Source organism: Uloborus diversus, chromosome 2 (genome assembly GCF_026930045.1).
Source record: "Uloborus diversus isolate 005 chromosome 2, Udiv.v.3.1, whole genome shotgun sequence".
Classification (NCBI taxonomy): Eukaryota; Metazoa; Arthropoda; class Arachnida; order Araneae; family Uloboridae; genus Uloborus; species Uloborus diversus.
In genome coordinates, this window is record NC_072732.1 from 43,585,645 (window position 1) to 43,609,022 (window position 23,378).

The 23,378-nt window shown below is 32.4% G+C and overlaps 1 protein-coding gene across 1 annotated transcript in view; it reads right to left on the reverse strand.

The window, feature by feature from the left end:
* Window positions 1-23,378, reverse strand: part of LOC129217002 (proteasomal ubiquitin receptor ADRM1-like) — a 40,674-nt gene that overhangs the window by 11,930 nt on the left and 5,366 nt on the right. The window contains exons 3-5 of the mRNA XM_054851230.1: window positions 18,342-18,570; window positions 13,773-14,036; window positions 11,297-11,332 (exon numbers count right to left, since the gene is read on the reverse strand). Of these exons, the coding sequence (XP_054707205.1) occupies window positions 11,297-11,332; window positions 13,773-14,036; window positions 18,342-18,570 (529 nt within the window). The remainder of the gene's footprint in view (window positions 1-11,296; window positions 11,333-13,772; window positions 14,037-18,341; window positions 18,571-23,378) is intronic.

A 23,378-nucleotide genomic window follows, 5' to 3' on the forward strand; every position in this document is an offset into this window, starting at 1 on the left:
ATGTTTTGAAACATGAAACTACACAGTCTGGCTCTGATAGAAAGACTTTGGATGGGCAAGTGATTATATGATTTTCTTTGTCAAAATTGTGGCGAGAAAAGCTAGTTGGCTTTACCAATAACAAATAATGGTGTAGTGCCAGCAGGGTTCACAAATATCATGATATTTTCGAAAATATCCGACAGTTTGATAGACATTGAATATTTTTATATATATATCCGATACATTGAATTAGCACAAACGTAAATTTCAAAATAGTAAATGCATTCTCAAATCACTCTTTAATTTCCCATATTATAATAACAATATGAAGACTTAAAATTTATGTTTCTTTCATTATTTAAATCTAATATTTCAGTTTACACTTCTATCAGTTTTAATGGAGTTGAATTAGCATTTAGCTGTTTTACTCATTTTTCTTCTGATAGCTACTTTTACAGTTATATGACTCAGAAATGAATGATGTACATTAGTCAGTGCGCAGTCAAAAGACATTTTCATTTTGTCTAAGCAATGTATTAGGCACTTTTAATATGAATTTGTTACATTACTAATAATTTTATGAATATAAAATACAAGTAAAAAAGGAATATTATATTACTTTGTTATAGTAATGATGTATCAATGCATCTTAAAAATATTACATAACTTTTTGGTTATGTTTAATAATAAATGACCAATATTACTATGATTAATGTACTTTTTATATTGAAAATACTATAATTGAAAAAAAAATAAATATCAAAAATACCAGAATATCATATTTTCTAAATAAATATTGGATATATATCGTGATATATATCGACTGATATACACTCTATAACAAAAAAATCGACGCACCAAGAAGCAATCATCCGATTGCTTTGAAATTTTGTATGCATGAGTGTTTTGACCAGATATGCAAATGATTAAAATTTGGTGTCCAATGAATGAATAGTTTGATTGCCAGCGCATCGAAACTGCGCATCTAGCAGATGTATATAAAGAGCACTTTCGGTTTGATTGCGATTCAGATTACTTTTCAACAACTTAAAAATGCCTCGCCGCATGGTTCGTGCTCATTAGGGGCAACTGTCAGAGTTTAAAAGGTCATATCATTGGATTGAAAGATGCCAGTTGGTCAAATTGAAGAATCGCTCGCATTTGAGTCGAAGCTATGCGGCGATTCGAAGATGCTGGCAAGGATGGGTGGAAAATGGCAGAGTTCAGCGTCAGGATGGTAAAGGTCAAGATTTACGGTCGCCACTCGCCACGTGGCGACTCAGTTTTCAAAATTGGCGACCCCAAAAAATCTCTACAGTCGCCAACTTTTTTGGGGGATTATTTTTATTTTACATCCCAAGAAAAGAATTCCACACCACAGATGCATCAGTACAATAAGGATTCACCGATAGAGACCGTACTCCGACTGAATGTTGTTTATTTTACAAAGCTTGCATGTCCTTTCTCAATGCCTCCCTGAATGTTGGTTATTTTACGTTGCGTGAATGTTCCTCTTACGCGATTCAGGCAATGTAAAATAAGCAAAAATACAGTGAATTAGGAAGCCATTTGCACAAGATCAGAGCGTTTGCTCCTTTGTCTTGACTCTGTTTTTCAAGTAATTAGCGTACTATAACCATGATTTCAGGAAGAAATCATTATATTTTAGATTATATTTTAGATAAATTTTGATTATGCCTTCAAAGTAATTACCTTTTCACGTTTTTAGTTTAGTTGCTCAAATAGTATATTAAATTCAAACTTTATTTTTTTACATCGTATTATACACCTGGGATTATACGAAGCTTTTTTTTTCTTCAGTCCCATTTTAGAACCTGCAGATTATAGGCCGCTCGCCGATAATACACAGGAAAATATGGTTATTAAATTACAGGGTTCGTACGCTCCAGGAAAACCTGGAATTGTCTGGGAAAAATCAGGAAAATTTCAAATTTTGCCTCAAAAATTTTTTTTTCAGGGAATTTTGTACCTTGAGTTCTAATCTTCGTTTTTATCGATGTTTCCTGAAAAAAAAAATGTAAAAAGTTTTGAGGCAAAACGACGGTGGCAATAAAATAAAAAAGGCGAACCAAAAAAAAAAAAAACTTCCGCGGACGCCATTTTTGTCCCTCAATAGTTCCAAAGAAAAAATTTCCTAGGGTGAACAGGAATTACAACAACAGGAATTACAAATTTAACGGGAGAAGAACATTTTCCTTCTTCTAAAGCACAAGCCTGCGGATGGTAGGGTCAATTGAGAAAATCGTTTTTTAATCGAAAAGTCTCTTCAGCTACGAATGAAACGTAGTCGCCATGTTTGGTCATTCATAAGATGGAAGTAGACACGATGCTTAAATGCCTAAGATTCCAAAAACAAAGCAGAATTGGATGTTTTCCTTAACTGTAAACTAATGAAAACAACGCAAAATGTGCTGCAACTTGTTTTTTTTTTTTAATTTCATTTTAAATATGTAATTTTCTTGAGAAATGAAAATTTTTGTTCTTAAAACTTAATCTTATCCTCATTGCCTTGGACGCAAATGTGCTAAAAACTTTTCAACTGAAGTGTAATTTCATGAAGATTTATTATTTTTAAATTGTTTTCATGCTACAAATTCAAAAAATTATTTCTTAATTTTTGCCGTAGCCGCCATATTTGGTCATTCTAAAGATGGCAGTACGCAAAACTTTTTAAGTGCCTAAGTTTCCGAAAATGGCATAGGATATTTATTGCAATGCAAACTATTGATAACAACGCAAAATGTGCCCTTTTTTCCGGGGAATTCGTAATTATTTTCTGGAAAAATGCGAAATTTTATCTCCAGAACATTTTTTTTTATTCTAATTGATTTAGACGCTTATGTGCTGACTTAAAACTGACTATTTTGTCTTATAATTGTACTTTTTGAAGGATAAATTATTATTTATAACTACTTTTATGCTACAAATTCAAAAATCTACTCATTATCTTAAATTTTTTACTTAGTCGCATATTTGGTCGTTTGCAAGATGGAAGTAGACAAAAATTTACAAAAACATAAAATTAGATGTTTACCTCAATGTCTATTGAAAGCAATGTCTATTGAAAGTAAATGTGCAAAAAAGAAAATTTTTACTTTTAATGCAAGCATCCTTTATATGCAAAAGGAAAAAAAACAAAAAAAAAACTGATTATTGGCATTGGCTTATGATCGACGGATGTTGACTTTTGTTAGAATGCATTATATGGTATGCACATCGATGCAAGAAGTTAATCATATTCATACCGAAAAATAGCTTTGTACTTTGCTCAATATGTTTTGTGTTACATACTAATAGGAAAATAAAAAGAATCGTAAACCAAAAGCGGAGAAAGATTGCTGCTGATTACAGCAAAACGCTAATATGCATGACATATGGCATCAAAGGAACTTTAAAATAAGTTGAAAGTACATTGTTTTTAACAAATGGTAAACAAATGAAAACAATTTTTAACAAAATGTTTTTTTTTTAACTTGTGACAGAATTTTTTTTTTTTAAGAATCCAAGTTTTTTTTTACAAGTGGAAAAGTTTCAGTTCTTATGCTACTTTGAACAATTTTGACTATTTTGAAAATATTGTTACTTAAATTTAATTTTGAGTGAAGCGAGTAACCTGGAATTTTCTAAAAAAATAACCTGGAAAAGTAAGGGAATTTTTTTTAACCTAAAGTGTATGAAACGTGTACTTTTTTCAAATTCTTTTTTTAAAACAGTTTTATGTTTTGCTTTAAATCTTGTTCTGAAAGTATGGAAATATTATGCAAATTTTGGCTCTTTAAAAAAACACACCATTATGTATGTTTTTTTACATAAATCCTCGAAGGTCGTTCCGATCCTATTTGATTCCCAATTAACTCAAACAGCAACTTGTTTTTGACTGTACAAAGCCCCTCCCCCCGCTTTATCATTCCTTTGCCATAGTCAAAGTTCCATGTTTTCCCACAAATCCTGTATTTCATTATAAATCCAACATCATTAAAAAAAGAAAGAAAAAAAATATATTTCTATAAACTATATCTTATATTTCTGCTGTGATGTGGACGGTAATACTCGCGATCGATTAGGAATACGTTCCATTGAAAATCGTTTAACCAACGGGGGCTAGTTTCTATTTATTCGAATAACAGTTGTAATTTTTTAATCTTCAATCGCATCAGATTAAAATATAAGCCAAATAGCCAGTCCGTTGATTGTTTTCCCTTTATAGTCATCCTAACATGGCGACGCTGCGTATGTAACGTAGTCAGTCGCCATGTTTGGTCACACTCTTAGTTCAAATAATGCAAAAAGTGATTTTTTTTTTTGGAAGATATTCTTGGTAAATGCCAAATTGTATATTACTGGAGAATATTTTTATGCCAAAATTTCTTTTTTCACTGTGGAACCACGGTACTGTGTACACTATTTTATTTTTGGCTTAATGTTTTTTTTTTCTTATGAAACTTTAAAATGGGTGGAATGAACCATTTGCTTCAGGAGCTCCCAACCTTCACCCTATGCCTCTTATATTTCCATGATTAATATAATTTATATTTCTTGTTAGCATTCCTTTAGCATCACTTTCATAATATTTGTTTCAAAAAATACAAATCGAAATCCCCCCTTCCCCACCCCCATTCTTGTACTACAGTGCTGTTTTCGAAACCCGGTAAAAATGGTGGCCACCAAGCTTTTTGGGCCTAGTGGCCATTGGCCACTTGAAAATTTTCTGAACCTTGAGGTCTACAGGATGGTAGCAACAAACTAGGGTCACAACAGATCATGATGACAGAGTGATTGTCCGATCAGCTGTCACAACGCTTTCTTCATCTCTATGAACCATCAGACGTTCAACTCAAACACCAGTGTCCATCATGACCATTTACAGACGGTTCGGACAACGAATTCTATGCTCGCACTGACTGTTACGCCACCTGCCACTGACGTCAACACACTGCCGAGCCAGATTACAGTGGTGTATGGCTCGATCAGGTTGGAATGGTGCCGACTGGAGACATGTAGTCTTTAGCGACGAATCCCGTTTCTAACTCTTTCCTGACTATCATCGAAGACGCGTTTGGAGACACCCAGGGCAGAGGGGGATCCTGGTTTCACTTTTGCATTCCACACTGGACATCAGCAAGGCATTATGGTCTGGGGTGCCATTTCTTTGATAACTGAACCCCTTTGGTCATAATTAGAGGTACACTTACTGCACAGTGGTACGTTGCCCACATCCTAAGACCTGTTTTGCTGCCATTCTTTTGTTGTACCCTCGGCTGGTTTACAGCAGGACAATGTCAGATAAGATATGGTACATGTTGCTATGAACTGTCTGCAAGCTTGTCAAACTCTTCCATAGCCTGTCAGATCGCCAGAACTCTCTCCCATCGAGCATGTCTGGGACATGATGGGTAGGCGATTGCATCTGGCAAGGAATGTTGATAACCTCGTCCGACAACTGGAGCGAATTTAGCCAGAAATACCACAGGACACCCTCCAGGAGCTTTATCGGTGTTTGCCACACCGCGCTTCAGCTTGTATCCAGGCTAGAGGTGGGTCAATACCTTATTGAACATGTTACTGTAACCCCGACATAAATTATTCAATTGTTCTGAGAATTTAATCATTTACTATTCTGTGCATTGTTTTCCTGTGCACCAATTTTCGTCTCACTCTGATCACTCCTTCTTGGTGTGTCGATTTTTTTTGTTATAGAGTGCATATCGGCAAACCCCGAGTACCAGTATTAGAATTTTTCCTCTTCCAGTCAAAACATAAATGAGTTATTCAGTAAGTAACCTCCCTATAGCCAGAGCTAAGGCAGAAATACATGAAATACACCACTAGCTCAGTCAATTCCAGCCAAGGACTGCAGTTTCATCCTTATTAGCACTCAACAGCCCGGCTGTTGAGTGCTAATAAGTGACCATTGCTTCGGTCACTCATCTGGTCAATGCTAATTCTGTATTAGCTGCCAGTTTGTTTGGCACTCTTGGCTTCCTTAAGAGGTTTTCCACCTCCAGCTCAGTCACTCCTATGCCGGGCTGATGAGTGCTAATAAGCACGAAACTGCAGTCCTTGGCTGGAATTGACTGAGCTGGCGGTATATTTCATGTATAAATAAGTTAGCCCAAGTTCTACTGTCTTGTTATAAGAGACAAGATGTTATCTACCCAGCAGCAAAATTGTTTTCAAGAAAACGTATTACATCACAAAATGCAAATATTGAAGTAACAGATCATGAGACTGCTTGTGGTCTGCCGGTAAGTGACGGAAATTGAACCCCATTACAGGATCCCTATAGTTGGGCAAGCCAAACCTGGCTCTGTCGTAATGCTTCGATTAGGATCTGCGTAGCCTTCACAATGCTGCTCGGTTAGGTTTGCCCCAACTATAGAGTAGCTACACTTTGTGTGTCTTCCATACCCTACCATGTTTAGACATTCTTAAGCTTTCTTTAATCCAATTTGTTGTTAAGTATATTTCATATAGTACAGTAAATTGCAGTAACAAACATCTCAAACCGTTCCACCCTCCCCTATAAAATAAATATCATCTCAGTATTCTAAAACAATCCTAGTAAAGAAGCATATACAGTGGCTCCCAAAAGTGTTCGTACACCTACGACTTTCAATGGAATAGGCCATTATCCATTGGTTAGAATTGATATTTCGGAATAGGTATTTTATTATAAGATCTATGATCTATTTTTAACAAAACTACATGAAAATTTTTAATAAAACATTAAAACATAATTTTAAAAAAATCAAAAACCGAAAATTGCCGGAAATTTTATCTCAAAAAAGTCTTCGTACACTTTGAAAAAATGTCAAAAAATTAGTATATAATCTAACTTTTTACAAAGTTATTATTTAGTAGAATATCATGCAGTATCAACAACAGCTTTTAAACGTATGGGAATAGATTTCATTGTTTTTTCTTTCTTTTTTTGTGCAATTTCTGGGTAAGTATTCAGCCACTCTTCGAGTCTTACTGTTTCTAGTTCGCTTTTCGTTTCAATAATGTATTTTCGTAATCCAGCTACCAGATATCTCCAGATTTGTTCCATTAAGTTTAAATCTGGCGATTGAGGAGATATTTCTAAATGTAAGAACAAATTTTGAGGCACCAAACGCAAACGCCTGCTTCTTGTCGTTATCTTGATAAAAAACAAAGTTGTTTCCAGTTACCAAATTTTGGGCTAATAGTTTAAAATTGCTTTTTAAAATATTTAAATAAACAGAATTGTTCATTATTTCATCAAAAAATTCCAAATTTCCAAGTCCTGATGCTGTAATGCACCCTCACACTAGAGCACCTTCACCGTCCTGATTAACTGATCCAACTAAGTTCCTAAGATGAAATTCCTCATTTTTTCTTCCATTTACAATTATGCAATAATTGAACCCAAAGTGTTAAATTTATTTTCATCTATAAGTAAGACGTTGTTCCAAAACGTTTTGAGCTTATTTATCATTGATATTACGACGGAAAGCGTAAGCTTACTGTTTTTCGTACGAACAAGAAAATTTCTGCGGGAAGAGGTCCCATTTAATCCAGCTAAATACAGAACTTGGCGAACAATTTTAGGTGAAAATTAAACGTAAAATGTTTCATTCAATTCTGCAGAAACTTTTTCAGCACTCAAATGTGTATTTTTCATAATTTTTTTAACTGTAAACCTCCGATCACGCATTGTTGACTTTGCCAGTTGACCTTTTCTTACCTTGTTTTCGATCCGATTCCTTTCTTTAAAGCATTTTATCAAGCACTTTACTATAGAATGGAATAAATTAAGTAATTTAGAGACATTTTAAACCAATTTACCGCTACTGTGGGGGAAAAATTCAAGTTTCGAATGGTGTTTGTGGTTCTTTTCGAATACCAGCCATTTTAAAGTAATAAGCACAATATTAAGGAATAAATACACAAAAAATCAAAGCCAAATGACCTTTAAGGGTCAACACAATGCAAAGATAATAAAAAAACGACATGTGATAACTTTAATCACGATTTTATTCGAAAATATTTCAGTGTAGGATGACTTTTGTGGCGTATTTTTTCTCTTTCTCTTCGTTTTTCGACAAATTTCAAAAATAAAATCTGGCAATATTTTTTAAAAAACTACTGGGTTTTATTCAGAATGGCATAGGAATGCTGTGAAAAAAAATGGACTTCATATTCGAATTCAGTTTTGCGTTATTTTGGTTTTACTTCAAAATTTCAAGGTGTACGAACACTTTTGGGAGCCACTGTAGATGAAATATGCTTCATGAAACAGCTGCTTATAATGAGAAACATTAATACAATTTATATTCGTGTCATTAGTATTAAGACTCATGTCATCTACCAGGGTGGCGACAGGAATTGTGAAAAAAAGTTCCCTGACTTTTCCCTGATTTCCCTGATTAAGTTCACCAAATTTCCCTGATTTACGTTACCAATAATAATGGTTTTCTTTCTTTGCTCTACCTTAAATCCATTGTATGTTTGTATAAAATGCAGTATTTTAAACGTTTTAAGTTGTATAAAGTTGTTGAACTAAAGATATATTTTAAAAAGATGCTACCTTTTTAATAAAATGGTTAAAAAAACATATCAAGTCAATTTTTTTGGGAAAAAATCCCTACAAAACAGTATATTAAGTTTTTCTATATGAAAAGATTAGAGAAAATTAAAAAAAAAAAAAAAACTTTACTTCCAGAAACCACTTAGCATAAGAATTTTAAGAAACTATTAAAATTACTCTTAAAAACATATGCGTATTTATGATAGAACTAAAAAGTAATTGAAATTATTTTGAACTAAGTTTTCAAACAGTATAATAATTGTTGCAAGAATAACAAGTAATAGTGAAAGAATAGAAATAATGTAGTTATTCTTGTATAACTAATTGACATATTTATGCAAAACAGATGAAACCATTGACATCCATTCATAGGGAGCTTTTCTCTAATCAAGAACATAGGTTTTAATGAATGAATACAGCATTTTAACAATAAAAAATAAAGATATTTACCTTAGTACACAAGTTAACTGTATTTCAAATGATTTCATTATGTAACGGAAAAAAAATCTTAGATTGCTTTTGTAACAAACAACTTTGAAATGCAGGGGGGAAAAAAAGAAAAAAAAAGCAATTAGTTAATTTCAAAATATATATAAGAAGAATACAACTCGGTTATAAAATTAAAGAATCACTTAAGTCTGAAGAAAAGAAAACCTTTATAATCTGCGGTGACAACAAATAGTATAACAGCAAAAATACAAAGTTTTTTGTTATATTGAAAGTTCAATTTTAGCAATTAAATTAAAAACACGAAGAAGTAATAACTTTTAAGCTTTTATAGTATTAATTCAAAAACCAAAGATTTCTTTTTTGAAATCGTGATTACAATCCGCTAATTACTTCGAGAGAATGGAATAAAGGCAAAGGAGCTCAGGCATTAATGAAGGCTTCCTCTTTGCCTGTATGGTTGTTTATTTTATGTAGCATTGAAAGCGTAAAAGGAAATTTCAAGCTAGGTAAAATAAACAACCTAACAGACACAGAAGCAAACTTAGGAAGTTCATCCTGTGGTTAATAAGTAAGATTCAATACTTTGACGTTGAGGAAAAAAGATGCACAAATATGCGGCAGTGTATAATCGCTCCTCATTAATTTTACTTTTTTTTTTTTTTTGAACATATAATTGACGGGAAATACGTAGGGAATTAGAGTACTTAATTTTGTAAAGCAAAAAAAAAAATTTTTTTTTCTTCTTAAAATTAATTTTCCCTGATTTTTTGTAATTTTTTCAAAATTCCCTGATATTTCCCTGACTTTTCCCTGATTAATAAAGTTCCCTGATTTTTCCCTGATCTCCCTGATTTCCCTGATCTGTCGCCACCCTGTCTACACTTTGATTTTAACTACGCAAATAAACTGAACAAATATGCAATACAAGTTGCGAAACCAAATGTCAAATCTAAGGAAAAATCACTCAAAAAAAAAAAAAAGTCATCACAAAACTTTCTACAGCAGTACATCTCAAATAAAAAAAAAATAGTTTCTTTTTTAAACGCATTTTTTTTGTTGCAGGAGGGAGGGGGGGAGGCTGAAACAAGAATTAATGAAAATACCTTTGTATTTTAGCTCAATAGGCTTTGCACACAGCACAATTGAGGAAATTATCGAAGAAAGAACATTCCAGAAAAAGAAGCGAAAAGATTATTGCCCAATTACACAAAATTGTATAAGCCTTTGTCTATATGTATATGATATACTGTACAGAACAGTGGTGCCATTGGATCTTAGAAAGGTTGAGAAGTTATGGCAGTACCATCTTTAGAAGAACAATTTTAACTTTACAGATGAAGATCTTGAAATTACGGAAAACTGAAATAAGGAACTGATGTAAGGAAAAAGGGGAGAAAGTGATGCTTAAAACGTAAAACTGGGAGAAAGGGGCAAAAAACGGCAGTCTTCCTTGAAAAATGGGAGAAGCAGGTTATGTTAATTAATAATTTTAATTCCTAGTGGAAAATATAAAAAAAAGAATACCAGCTTTTTAGCATCAGAGTACTCGCCAGGAGCTACTTCACTTGGTTTTTTTTTTTTTTTAATATCAGTGGTTGTTCAAATGATAAATATAATGCTTAATTTAGAGCATTTATGTTTTCAAATAAATTCAATATCTTAGCTTTAATTTTTAATGAACATAAAAACAAATCTTACTTTTTTGTATTGTAAAAGTAACTCAATAGTTTAAATAAGAAAAGAAAATCCAATTTTTGTACAGGATGCAGAAAGATTATTTAAAGTAAGAAACATTTATTCTTCCATTTGAATATAGAAAGTAGGCTTGTGTAATCATAAAGCATTGCTGAAATTGATCAGCAATTTTTAAACATTTGCTATTTGTTTTTCACATTATTTAACATTTCATAAATAGTAAATAGACAATATTAAAAATATTGAACAAAAATACTTTTTGGAATATCTCTGGTACAACAGTATTTATTTTTTAAAGGATAAAACCATAGAAACAGATTTCTGGGAATTTGAAAAGCGAAATTCTTAGCATTCAATGAATTTTTGGAAAAATGCAATGTGTAACTGAATTAATTAAATGTGCGTAATTCTAGAGATAACACTTCTCCGACATCAGATTTCATCATTTTAATTCTGAATAGCTTATGAAATACTTCTTGCTAAGCATTTGTTTACTGATAACAGAAATAAAGTGTAACCTTAAGAGGAACAACATAAAATGGTATAACTATTAATGCTTCATATCTTAATGTAGAACTTAAGGTACATAATAATTACCAGATGGCTTGGATGCATTTTCAGCTTGAGCAGGAACTGTAAAAGAAAATATAAGAAGTTTTTCAAATACTTTTTAGAGACCAAGACATTATTTGCAGGAATTTTCAAGATAAAACCATAATTTTTACATGCAACCAATATGAATTGATTATTTTATAAAAGGTTTAAGTCACATTAATGTTAATCAGATTTTTTAGAATCAATTCAATCAAAGAAATATTAAATAAATTTTAATTTAAAAAAGCTATAAAATAAAGGGATTGCAATAACGAACTGAAAATGCAATGCTGGTATTTTTGTTCTGTAAAATAATAAATTAACTTAAAATTAGATGTTTTGTTTTAAATAATTCTGCTTGTTTGTTTTATCATGCCATAAACCTCTCTGAAAATGCAGTATAAGGACTTTATACTAGGAAAACCCTTAAGAATGATTTTCTGAACAGAAAAGAGGAAAAATACCACAAAAACACCTAACTAAGAGTTTAAATTCAGTTTGCATCAGCCTAAATACCTAGTACAGTAAAACCCCACCTAATGGACACCCCTCAAAAGCGAACAATTTTTAATTCCCCGATTCCACGGCAAATAACATTATTAAACCCTTGTCTTGTGGACACCCCTCTATTGTGGACAAAAATATTTGCCCCATTAGTGTACGCATTGGAGGGGTTTTACTGTACATGTATAAATTTTGAAAATGTTGTTACAAAATTCCCCCCCCCCCCCCCCCCCCCGCAAAACAGATTGATTTTGTACAAAAAAAGACCTTGTGAAAATTCTTTGACAGACTCTTGAAGTGGCACATATGTCATGTGAATTGTGTTTTGGCAAGATTAATAGTTATGTATTCAGTTGCTATATAGCCATTTTTCTTTATTCATCCTTGGTCCTTTCCACATTTCTTTTTAAACTATAAGAGTTAAGGAACTATTCTCATAGATTTAGATAACAATTTCCAGTTACTGTCAGCCCCGCTTAATCGGGTAACAGATAAACGAATAAAACCTCCCGTGACTGAATATTTACCCATAGAATATGTTAAAATCCTTGCTTAATGGAATAATATCCCCATATAATCGAATAATAGTGATCAGCTTTCGCAAACATTTTTGCTGAAAAAACTTTTGAATAAATTAAAAAAGAACATATATTGACTTAAAAAAATAAAGTAACATTTTCGCCAACAACAGGCAATAGAAACAACATTCACATTCCATCAAAAAAAAAAAAAAAAGAAAAACCACTATTCGATGCAATTTTTTTTTTTGCATTTGCTGTTCCAAAAAATAAATAAACAGGGCAGTTGATAACTAAATTAAATAACACAAAGAAATACACACATTTTAGAAGATAATAAACTGATAAATATTAAATGTAAAACACGGAAGACCGGGAAGGGTAAAAAAAAGGGAGTCAGAAAAGCGTCCCCAAAAGACCTTGAGCAAGCAACTCACTATTATGGAATTTTTCAAAAAATATTTTACTGAAAACAGGTGACAAAACAAAAATTTCATAACTCAAGTTGTAAGTTACTTTTTATATTTTTCATACGTACTTGTAAATATATACAAATTATTAAACTATTTTGCTAATTTAGTTTTTTTCAAAAACTTTTTTCAATAACATTACCTATTTCCTTTATTAATTATATTGACTTACTATTATAATGTTTTAGACAAGTGTTGTCAGTTTAGAAAGATAAAGAAAATTTCCCCGTTTAAAAGAATAATAGTTCTTGGAACTGACGATAATTCGATTAAGCGGGGCTAGGGCCGAATTTGGAAGTGTGGAGGCCCTGGAGCAACGAAGGAGTGGAGGCCCCTAATCAGGGTTCAAAAAGATCATCATATTTTCGAATGTATCCGATACTTTGAATATATTGATATATATGTATGTATCCGATATTTTCGATTTTTTTGACCTGTGAAAGTTAGGATATTTTGTAAAATTTTTATTGTGGGGGCCCATTTGTTGTGGAGGCTCAAGGGCAGTAGCCCCGCCTGACCTCCCCTAAATCCGGTCCTGAGCGGGGGGCCAACAGTACTATGATTGTATTTTTAAATAATTCATTTAAACAAAAAATGAAACATTACCCTGACGTTAACATCCAAAATGATTGACAAACAGAAAATGTAAGGAAAACAAAATTATGCAAATCATTCCAAGGGATGTTGGAAAATAAAAGCCGATTTTGTTGAACAACCATTAATACTAATTAGAAACTGAATTTACGAAAAAGAAATAACATTGCACTAAACAGCATCCCCACAAAAAACTACAGAATCATATTTTGGGGTTACATGGAACACCTTTTTTCAAAGAAAATCAATGTGAAGGGCAATGAACTAAAGTAATAAGAAAGGATCAAGTAGAATTTTTTTTTTTTTTTGCCATAAAAACATTGCAGGCTTTAATTTTAAATTCAATACATGCTTCAAATAACTTCCATTACAAGAGGAAACATGAAAGCTCACCACTGAGACTGGATAAAATATTTTGTAAATCACTAAGTTGAATAGATGAACTGGCTGTAGTTGGAGTTGAAGTCACAGTGGGTGGGGCCACAGTAGTTACTGCAGTTGTAACAGTTGCAGTTTGCGTGGTCCTTGGCGGATGCGTAGTTTCAACTATGTTGTGAGTGGATTCAGAATTAGATGATGTAGACTGACCACTTGATGGTCTACTTGCACCTAGTAGACTGCTTAAACTTGGCATTGCACTCATTCCACCAACTCCTCCTAAAATGAGATTTAAACTCAATATTAATTTACTTAACAATGTTACAACACATTAAATGACAAACTAATATATTTATACACTTATTAGAAAAGGAGAAAACATTTTAAATATGTATACTAGGGTGGGTCAAAAAAAAAAATTTTTTTCGAAATGTTAAGGGGCAGGGGATTAAAAAAGTGCTAAAAGGTCTCTAACATGTGTGAAATTTTATTCCATTCTGATAATTCTTTTTGCCTCCGAATTGAGTTTGAAGTTTGGATTTCCTTACTCAAATAGGATATGTTCCATGTAAGATTGCAATAATAATAAATGTTACTTTGTTTACAAAAACAAGTGATGAAACTTTCTAACTGGTCTAAATTCACACTTGCCATTTTAGGTGTTAGAATTGGCTGAAATGTGTGAATAAGGTCAAACGCTCCCTGCCTACTACTAAAAATCTACTTCTTGAAATGCTGCAGCAATTTTTTGAAATCTTATCCGAAAATAATTAAGAAAATAATCAGAATCATTTTGCCAAGCTAGTAAATTGCTATTTGACACTTTATCTTACAAATGCAACATTTGTCCGGGGGAAAAAAACAAGAGAGAGTTAGAGAAATTGCAGCTTCAGCCTCAAAAAGAAAATGACAGTTTTAGTATCATTATTTCATTGCATCTCTTTTATCGGATATGGGCAGTGAGGATCAATTCAAGGGACCTTCACAAGTTTCAAACTACAAACGCTTATATCCATAAATTTACTACTACAAGCAATGCAGGGCATTTTAATTCGCTTTCAAGGGCATGTGACAGATACGAAGTATTTGATAGGGCTGGAGTAGCTATTGCTTCAGCAGTACTTTATCCCACCACTTTAGAAATTGAGAAAAACATGCTTCATCAGAAGCGCAAAATAGCACGAAAATCTGCCATGGCAAGAGCCAAAGACTAGCAAAAAGTCTCATGTTCTATGGCTAACTTGTGCTAATCGAATTCTATGTTAGTGCGTTTCAGTGAAAACTCCTTCTGAAAATTTAATAATTCTTGCAATATAAGTCGTCAACCTTTATGCTCCAATGTGGTTTGCTATCAAAAGTTATCCTTTATGTGCAGATTGGCTCGGCAGTTGCAACTAGATATTTATCCATTGAGTTGAAGTGCAAAATAGATCCCTCAATCCAAAGAAAGTGTTTTCGTATGTCCTAAAAATTAATTTTGACAGACTTGGAACAGCACATCCATGAATTGGCAACTTGTTTAGAAGCTCGTAGTGTTCAACAAAATAGACTCCCAAATGACAAATGTTTCACATTCTTCAGTGAACAATATATTGCTTTGCCACTTTTATCTTCTTTTACCTTTCCAATTATAGACCCACAAGGACAAAGTTATCCCAATTAACACTTTCTGGATTACCTATAGGCAATATCATATGATAGTACCAACAAGCTGTTGCTGCTGAAAATACTGAATATACTATGCAACAATTTCCACGGAATAGTTGAACATTTGACACCTCCTCTTATATCACTTTATGTACTTTTCCTATTGTATTTTTGGCACAGTGTAACCAATGAAGGCTGGAGGCAACAAACCAAATAGAACTAACCAACCTATTGTATTATTCCCAGGTTTATCACTTGATTATTTTTTCTATTCTGTGGCTGTATATCAGGCTAAATTATCTGCTTCATCCTGAAGTTTTGCACACTAGTACACAATACATTTTTTAAAACTAAATTTTACTACTCAAAGTGGTTTCTCATATTAGTGAGAATTTTCATAAAAAATAACTTTTGAATTGCAAAGCACTTTAAATAAACAGCTACTTTCTTCAGTAATAACTGATCAAACGACAATATAGCACTGAATTATGATTGAAAATTTTTACTTTTCCATTCTCTTCAAGCAAGTTTAACTATTAGGTTACAATTTCAAAAGAAAATTTTAAGAAAACAAGAAAAACAGTAATAAAGAATAATGAATAGGATCTGGTGGGGTAAAGTGGTCATAAAATCGTAGGTTTTCAACTTATGTGAATAATAGATACAATAAAGTCCTTAAACATTTAAACTTTTTTTGTTTTTATTTTACATTGCATTATTAAAGAACACAGTACTTTGAGTTTTAGGAAAATAAATATTTATTTAAGTAGTTTTATAACACTTTCTTTTCTCTTCGTAATTATGACCACTTTACCCCACGGGGTGGGGGAAGTGGTAATAGCATGGGGTAAAATGGTCATAGTTAAAAATAGATGCAAAACCATTATAAACAACCCTAATATTTGTATATTTCGGTTATTTTTTTCAGTTACAAGTATATGCACAAGCATATGTGTGTATTCACGAGTATATACGTGACGTGTAAACATTAGTAAACACGTTCATATATGAGTAGATACATGTATGCATCAGATACATGCATGCACGTGCCTACTCAAGTATATACGTGTATGCACGAGTATATAAGCATGTATACGCGATTAACTACAGGAGTGTATTCGTGTCTACACGCATACACACGATATACGTGTCACGTGTATATACATGTCACGTGTAGGTTCGGGTATATACGCGTGTATGCACTTGTATCTCGAGTACATTGTGCATATCTGAATATATACGTGTTTAGTAGACGTATATACGCATATATAAGTGTACATGCACACATATACGAGTATACACGAGTTAATTCGTGGATACACCTAGTGCATGTTTGTACGTGTCTACTCGCATATATATATTGTAAGACACGAGTATATATGTATGAATAAGTGCAAACACGATTATATACCTGTGTAGATATATATACGTACATTTACGTGTATACACCAGTACATGTATGTATACACAAGTATATAAGCTTATATACATGTGTGCCTACAGAATGAATCCAAGCTCTTGGATAAAAATCTAAGGAGTGTGAGAAGCAAAGAATTCTAAGCAACTTACATTCCGTGACGCGCTACATGCACACAAAGCCTGAAACTGATAAATTTAAACAAATCGAAATTTTGTTACACAAAGATGATTTTACCCAACATTTTAGTTTTTAAGAAATATTTAGAGCAGTTGTTGAAAGTTACGGCTTGTAGTAGCTCTAACACAAGCATCGCAACAAAGGCGCAGCGACAGATGAAACTTTTCCAAAACTCTCATTATTGCAACAGAGAGTGCTATGTGATTGCAAAGCATATGTATTACAGATGCAGGCCGCAAATTTTATCAATCACTTTAAAACTTTTTTGAGACCTAAAATCTTGTGTAAAATTTTCTTTGTGTAATAAATTTGTGTGACCTGTTTTGCATCCATCGGTTTCTAGCTTTGCGTGCATGTAGCGCGTCAGAATTGTGTTTGTGACCATATGTTCCTTATGATTCATGCTTATTATTCTCCCCTCTAACACATTTTAATAATTTGCCCAAAAGTTTAAACTCACCCTGTTTACTTGTATATCATATGCTTGTATGTAAGTGTCTACTCGAGTATGTACGCGTATATTCGTGTCTACCTGAGTATATAAGTGTTTATACGAGTATAAGCGAGTATATACGTGTGTAGTCGAATGTATATCTGTATAGATTAAAAATACTTACAGATACCCATATATGTATTTATTGGTGGATTTATGAGAATGCATATACGTGCCTACACGAGTATATGGCGTATGCATATGCATATACTCGTATATTTAACCCCGTTTACTGCAAAAACAATACATATTAAGTGAAAATAATATTTAATTTATATCTGCATTATACTTAACGATTAAGTGACATTAGAAGTAAGTTATATTTGTTAAGCCTAATATTATGACCACTTTACCCCATCTTACTTAAATCATTCTAAAAAATTATCTAAAAGAGATTCAGCTAACTGCAAATGAGTAAGAGTTCTTAAGACATGTTGGAAGCTTCCTATGCAGTCAATCTGTTTATAATTCTAACAAACAAAATTTCCCAAGGAAATTAAAAGAGGTGTTTAAATTTAAAAACTTTTCATATTCACACAAAATATTTTTTTTAACCAAATAAAATTTTGCCAGTTGTAAAACTTTGTATTCAAAATGTAGTTTCTAACGGCTCTACTCTATAATAAAATTTTCACATTCATTGGGACATTTATTTCCAAGCTATAGCCATTTATTTGACGAATGACCACTGTACCCCATTGACCACTTTCCCCCACCAGACCCTAAGTGATAACATATTAAAGGAATGTGTAGCAGCTGAATCATCTAAAGCATCATCCGGAAGGTAAACAATTTTGATTAGTAAAATACAAAAACATAATTGGTAATAAAGCTTTAAATACATTACCAAGAAGTTGGATAAGTTGTTGTTGGCTCATATTATTCAGCAGATTTTGAAGATCTCCATCCCCTAATGAGCTAAGCTCGGACTGCAAACCTCCACCACCTTGAGATGGAGTTGAGGACCCACCCAAAGAGCCTCCAGTTCCACTACGAGAAGATCCAGCAGCTGGAGGATTATTTAAATACTGGTTGACTTTGCAACAGTATTCATTATCTCGATCAGTTTTTGGTTCCTAATCATGCAAAAAAGCAGAATGGGAGACAACAATTATATAACAGAAACAATGTGTTTTTTAAGTTTTCATAAATTTAAGACATGAATTTTGACGTTACAATACATGCAAAGGTTTTTGTTTTGGGTCCCCATTTTGCGAAAAGCAAAATATTTTTGTGAATTTTCTTTATTTTTGTGAAAAAGAAATTATTGTAAATTCCCAGGTTATATTTGAATTTGATAAATATGGGCGTGGTAAAATGATGCTTGTGCAACCTTTTAATTACACAGTATGAAGTACAAGAAAGGAATTGTTAATGTCCAAGCAAGAGAATCTCCGTATTCCGATTTTCAGGGGTCGCCATTTTTTCAAAACTGGGTTGAGATGTGGCGAGGGGCGACCCTGAAATTTGATTTTCATTTTATTATGCGAATTTTTGTAAATGAGCCGCATTTACAATGTGGAATTTTGTAAAGGGGCAGCTCTAACGATGTGGAATTTTGAGAATGGACCATTTTTATGATGCAGAATTTTGTAAAGGAGCCACACAGCAGACCCAATTCAGATCTGAATCGACCCTTGACATGAGCACTATTTTAACATGATATAAGATGTGTGACATGACATCAGGGCAATTCCATGATAAGGTCAACCAGATGATCAAATTTTCAAAATTAAAATATGTAAACAAATGAGGTGTCATTTTAAAGGTAAAGAGTTGTATATTTTGAAATGCCTGTCTAAAATTTGATCACTTCAGTTATAAATAAGTTACAGCAGGTTAAACCAAAGTCAACATCTTGAGTATTTTCAAACCATATTTAGAGACTCTCAAAGAAATTCTGTTTTTTCCAAAAAGTACATGCTAATATTATGAATTGAGATGAATAACCATTTAAAGATACAGAGTGTTGCTGGTGATGTTACAAAAATGCGTCAAAATATAATTCATTTTGATTTGTAAAAGAATTCCTCTGGGGTACATTAAGTGTTTTACGTCCGACACCAAAATGGGCAGTTAATTATGCTGAGCCAATAATTTTAAAGCTACATACATGTATTTTTGGGTACAAAGTAAGAATTTCAATCTCTTTGATGTAACCTATTTTCATTTTGTAACAAGTGAATATTTTTTACTAAAATCTAGGTGTCGGACGTAAAAAAAATATTACAGTTACATTCCTTTAAATAGCATATGTTTTCAACTATGTTTCTCCTTTTTTTGCCGTTAATTTCAAAGTTAAAGTGAAACATGCATAAAAAATAACTTAGTGAATTTATTGTATATACATTTAGGATTGATAGGGATAAGTAGGGCCCTTTTTGAGAAAAGGTGTGTTGAATGAACATAATACAGTTGATTAAGATCAATTTTGACAAATTTGCCAAAACTATAAGTGTAAAAAGAAATTAGAAACACTAAATGACTGCGTCTATGTAAAGTTGGCTAAGGAAGAACCATTATCAACATTCAACCCATATAAATCTTGATGGTTTTCCTTCAGTTAAGTTTCACAAATAACTAATCACCAGCTTTTGTAACTGAACTATCAATTCCTACTAAGTCATCATAGTTGTCTTGTATTTCAGTAATACAAATATTTCATCAAAGTTGCTTTTGATTTTCAAATCTTCACTGTTAGGGGTGGGTGGATTACTTACCCCATAGTGTGGGGACGTCTTATAGCAAAATTTTACGGGGTAAGTGGGGCCCCTCCTCTAAAAGTTTTTAATAATATTTTACTCAAAAATTCTGACTGCAGTATGCACTTTAAGTTAAACTGTACATGAATGTTTAATGATCATAAAAAAATAAATGCTAACTGGGAAACACTTCTTTTAAAAATGCTGCTTAAACTCGCCAAAAAATATTGTTCAGATTTTTTTTTTTTTTGACTAAGTTCTCTGACCTAGAAAAAAATTCCACTTAACACAAATATATGCAAAACTAATCACTATGATGAACCATGACATGATCAATGTAAAAAAGTATAAAAACCATATGGATATATCAGTTTTTTTTTTGGGGGGGGGGTGACCCACTTACCCCAGTGTCCCACTTCCCCCAGTCAACCCTACTTTTGAATTTACTTGGTAAATTTTGTTTCAGTATATGTAACCTATAATTTACATATTTATAACTGTAATCATTGTTATGTATTTACATTTAAGAGCAATAGTTTACATCCAATATGAACAATTTACGTCCGACACCGAAAATTTACGTCCGACACCAAGCTAAAAATATTTTTTAAAAATAATTTTATTCCTTATAATATCATTTGAAAAATGTAATATAAGCTTCAATCATAAGTGTACTTTAGAATTATGCTGTTTTTAAAATTAAAATGTAAGCCAATTCACAGACTTTTAATCATTTTTAAGTGAACCATCAATTTTACTATTTGTGCGTTTACGTCCGACACCAACTCTTTAAATTTTCTTAATTTATACTTTAGGGATCTATTTTGAAAAACTAACATAATTTTTTATTCAGTGGGATGTAGTAAGTATCTTGTAAATAAATTTGATCATTTTGGAACAGTTTATATTTGGTAAATGGAATTAAAACTGAGAAATTTTCTTCATTTTTTACGTCCGACACCATGGAATTGCCCATCAGATGATTATTGGGTACTTAGTAGGGTGGAGTGAAAAAAATGAATTTTTGATTTTTGGAAATGGGTACCTTTCAATAACTGTGTTTGAGGCTTAGTAACAAATCTGTAAAATATTTCATTTTTAGGACGTCAACTTGAGCTTGTGCATTTGACTTAAAATTTTGAAATTTTTGATATTTTTAGATTTTTTATTTTTTTTTCCAAGCATTAGAAATGAAAAAAAAATGATGACGGGTGGTTATTGAATGGAATGGCAGAACAAGGCCTAAATACAAACCCTATACATTGATAGAAGACTTGATGACAACATGTGTTTTTAAACAAGACAGAAGATGCCAAAACGCACAGAACAACGATTAACTTTTTTTGAACACTTTTATTAAGATCACATTTCTCAAATAAAGGGGCCTGATTACACAGTACCGTTGTCTGGGAAAGCCATAGACAATAGACATTGAAAAATCTATATTAGCGCCCTTTTTAGAAAACAACCTCACAATGTCTGAAATTGTTTGCATTGGCTCTGAGGAATGCAATATAAACACTGGAAAATACAAAGGTGTAATTAAAAAACAGGAAGAAAATCCTGGCCGACCTCTGCAGTGGGTCATTTGCATTCAAATGAACTTTCTTTGAGGCATTTGTGGATATGCTAGATGGACCTACTGGTAGACGGAAAGGATTTGTTGCTCCTGTTCGTCAAAGATTAACAGCATGCCACTCTTAGAAACCGTTCAGTTTGAGACGATAGAGTTTGTCATTGAGCAATTCGATCCTGGCAATAAAAATGATTTAATATTGATCAACTGTATTTTTATTAGAATTACCCCGGCTAGAAAACAGAAGTTCAGGAAAGCTTTCACATCACAGATGGTTGACTTCAGCAAATAGAATCTTAAGACTGTATTTAGCAACTACTTATCCAACTGAATTTTTAAAAGAGCCCGCTACTTTCATAGTGAAAGTGTATAGGGGGACCCGGGGTAAAATGGGTAGCCGAGGTAAAATGGGTATAGTTGCATTTTTCTTGTTTTTATTCTACAAGAAAACATTTTTGGAAAAGAAAAAATTATGATGAAACTGTTTAGCCATCGGACAATATTTAGACTTGGGGGGGGGGGGGGAGAAATCTAGCAACTTATGTACTGGGCTTAGCAGCAATTTTATTTTTCAGAACACAAAACAATGTTGTTCTAGCGAGTGATAAACTTCTTATTAGAAACAGGAAGAGTTTCAGAAAACTTTTAATTGGATTCAATCAAAGAATTTTTCTAACAGAAAACTAAAAAAATAAGCAAATTTTAACATTAACGAAAAATTTATAGTACTTTTAGCTTCATGGAGTAAAATGGGTATAGCCTAAGTTTTCGAGTTTAAGACATTAAATGCATGGAGATTAACAAACTTAAATTATCTTTGCAAGACAATTTTTAAATACAAGCAAAAATACCCGGCGTTGCCTGGGTCAGTAATAATTATTAGAAAAAATCGTTACTTGCTTTTGTTTTCTGTTTTAAATGAAAGAATTTAAAACACATCTTTTTGAAGTGATTAAAAATCGAGTTTCTGCCTTACCCATAAAACTAAAATAGCAATAAGTATAACGAACAAAGTAGTATTGATTTAGAAACGAAAGCACTATATTTAAGCATATACAAATTTAAAAAACATGAAATTAATCTTCTCATGTTTAAAAAGATTAATCTGTTGATACTTTTTTTTTAACATGGAGTCTAAAACCTTCTCTGTATGGCTAATGAAGTACGAAGTGATTAAAAAAAAGTAGCTGCGCTCGTAATCCCCTTATACTTGCTTTAGTTATTTCGGGAAATTTCAATCATTGTGGCTCTTGGTGCGATTTTACCGAATTTGCAAAAGTCGTTTCGGGGTACCTTCGATGATGCTCCCCCATTCTTTCCTTACTTTATAAAACGATATGATATTAATTTTCGTTACAGAGATATCGTCGCCAGATGCTGAGATATTTTTGGTCACCATAAAATGGCGCTAAACAGTTTCATCCGAAATGTTACCAAAATAAGTAATAAAATTTGGTGATTGTTTGAAATTGTGCAAAAAGGAAAATTAATGGAAGTTTTTGTGCTGTTTATGGATTTGCCTAATTTAGTTGCTGGATTATTTAACACAGTAAAAAAAGTCTTTTGAAAATTCTTTTATTGGCGATATTTTGTTTACATGGTGAAA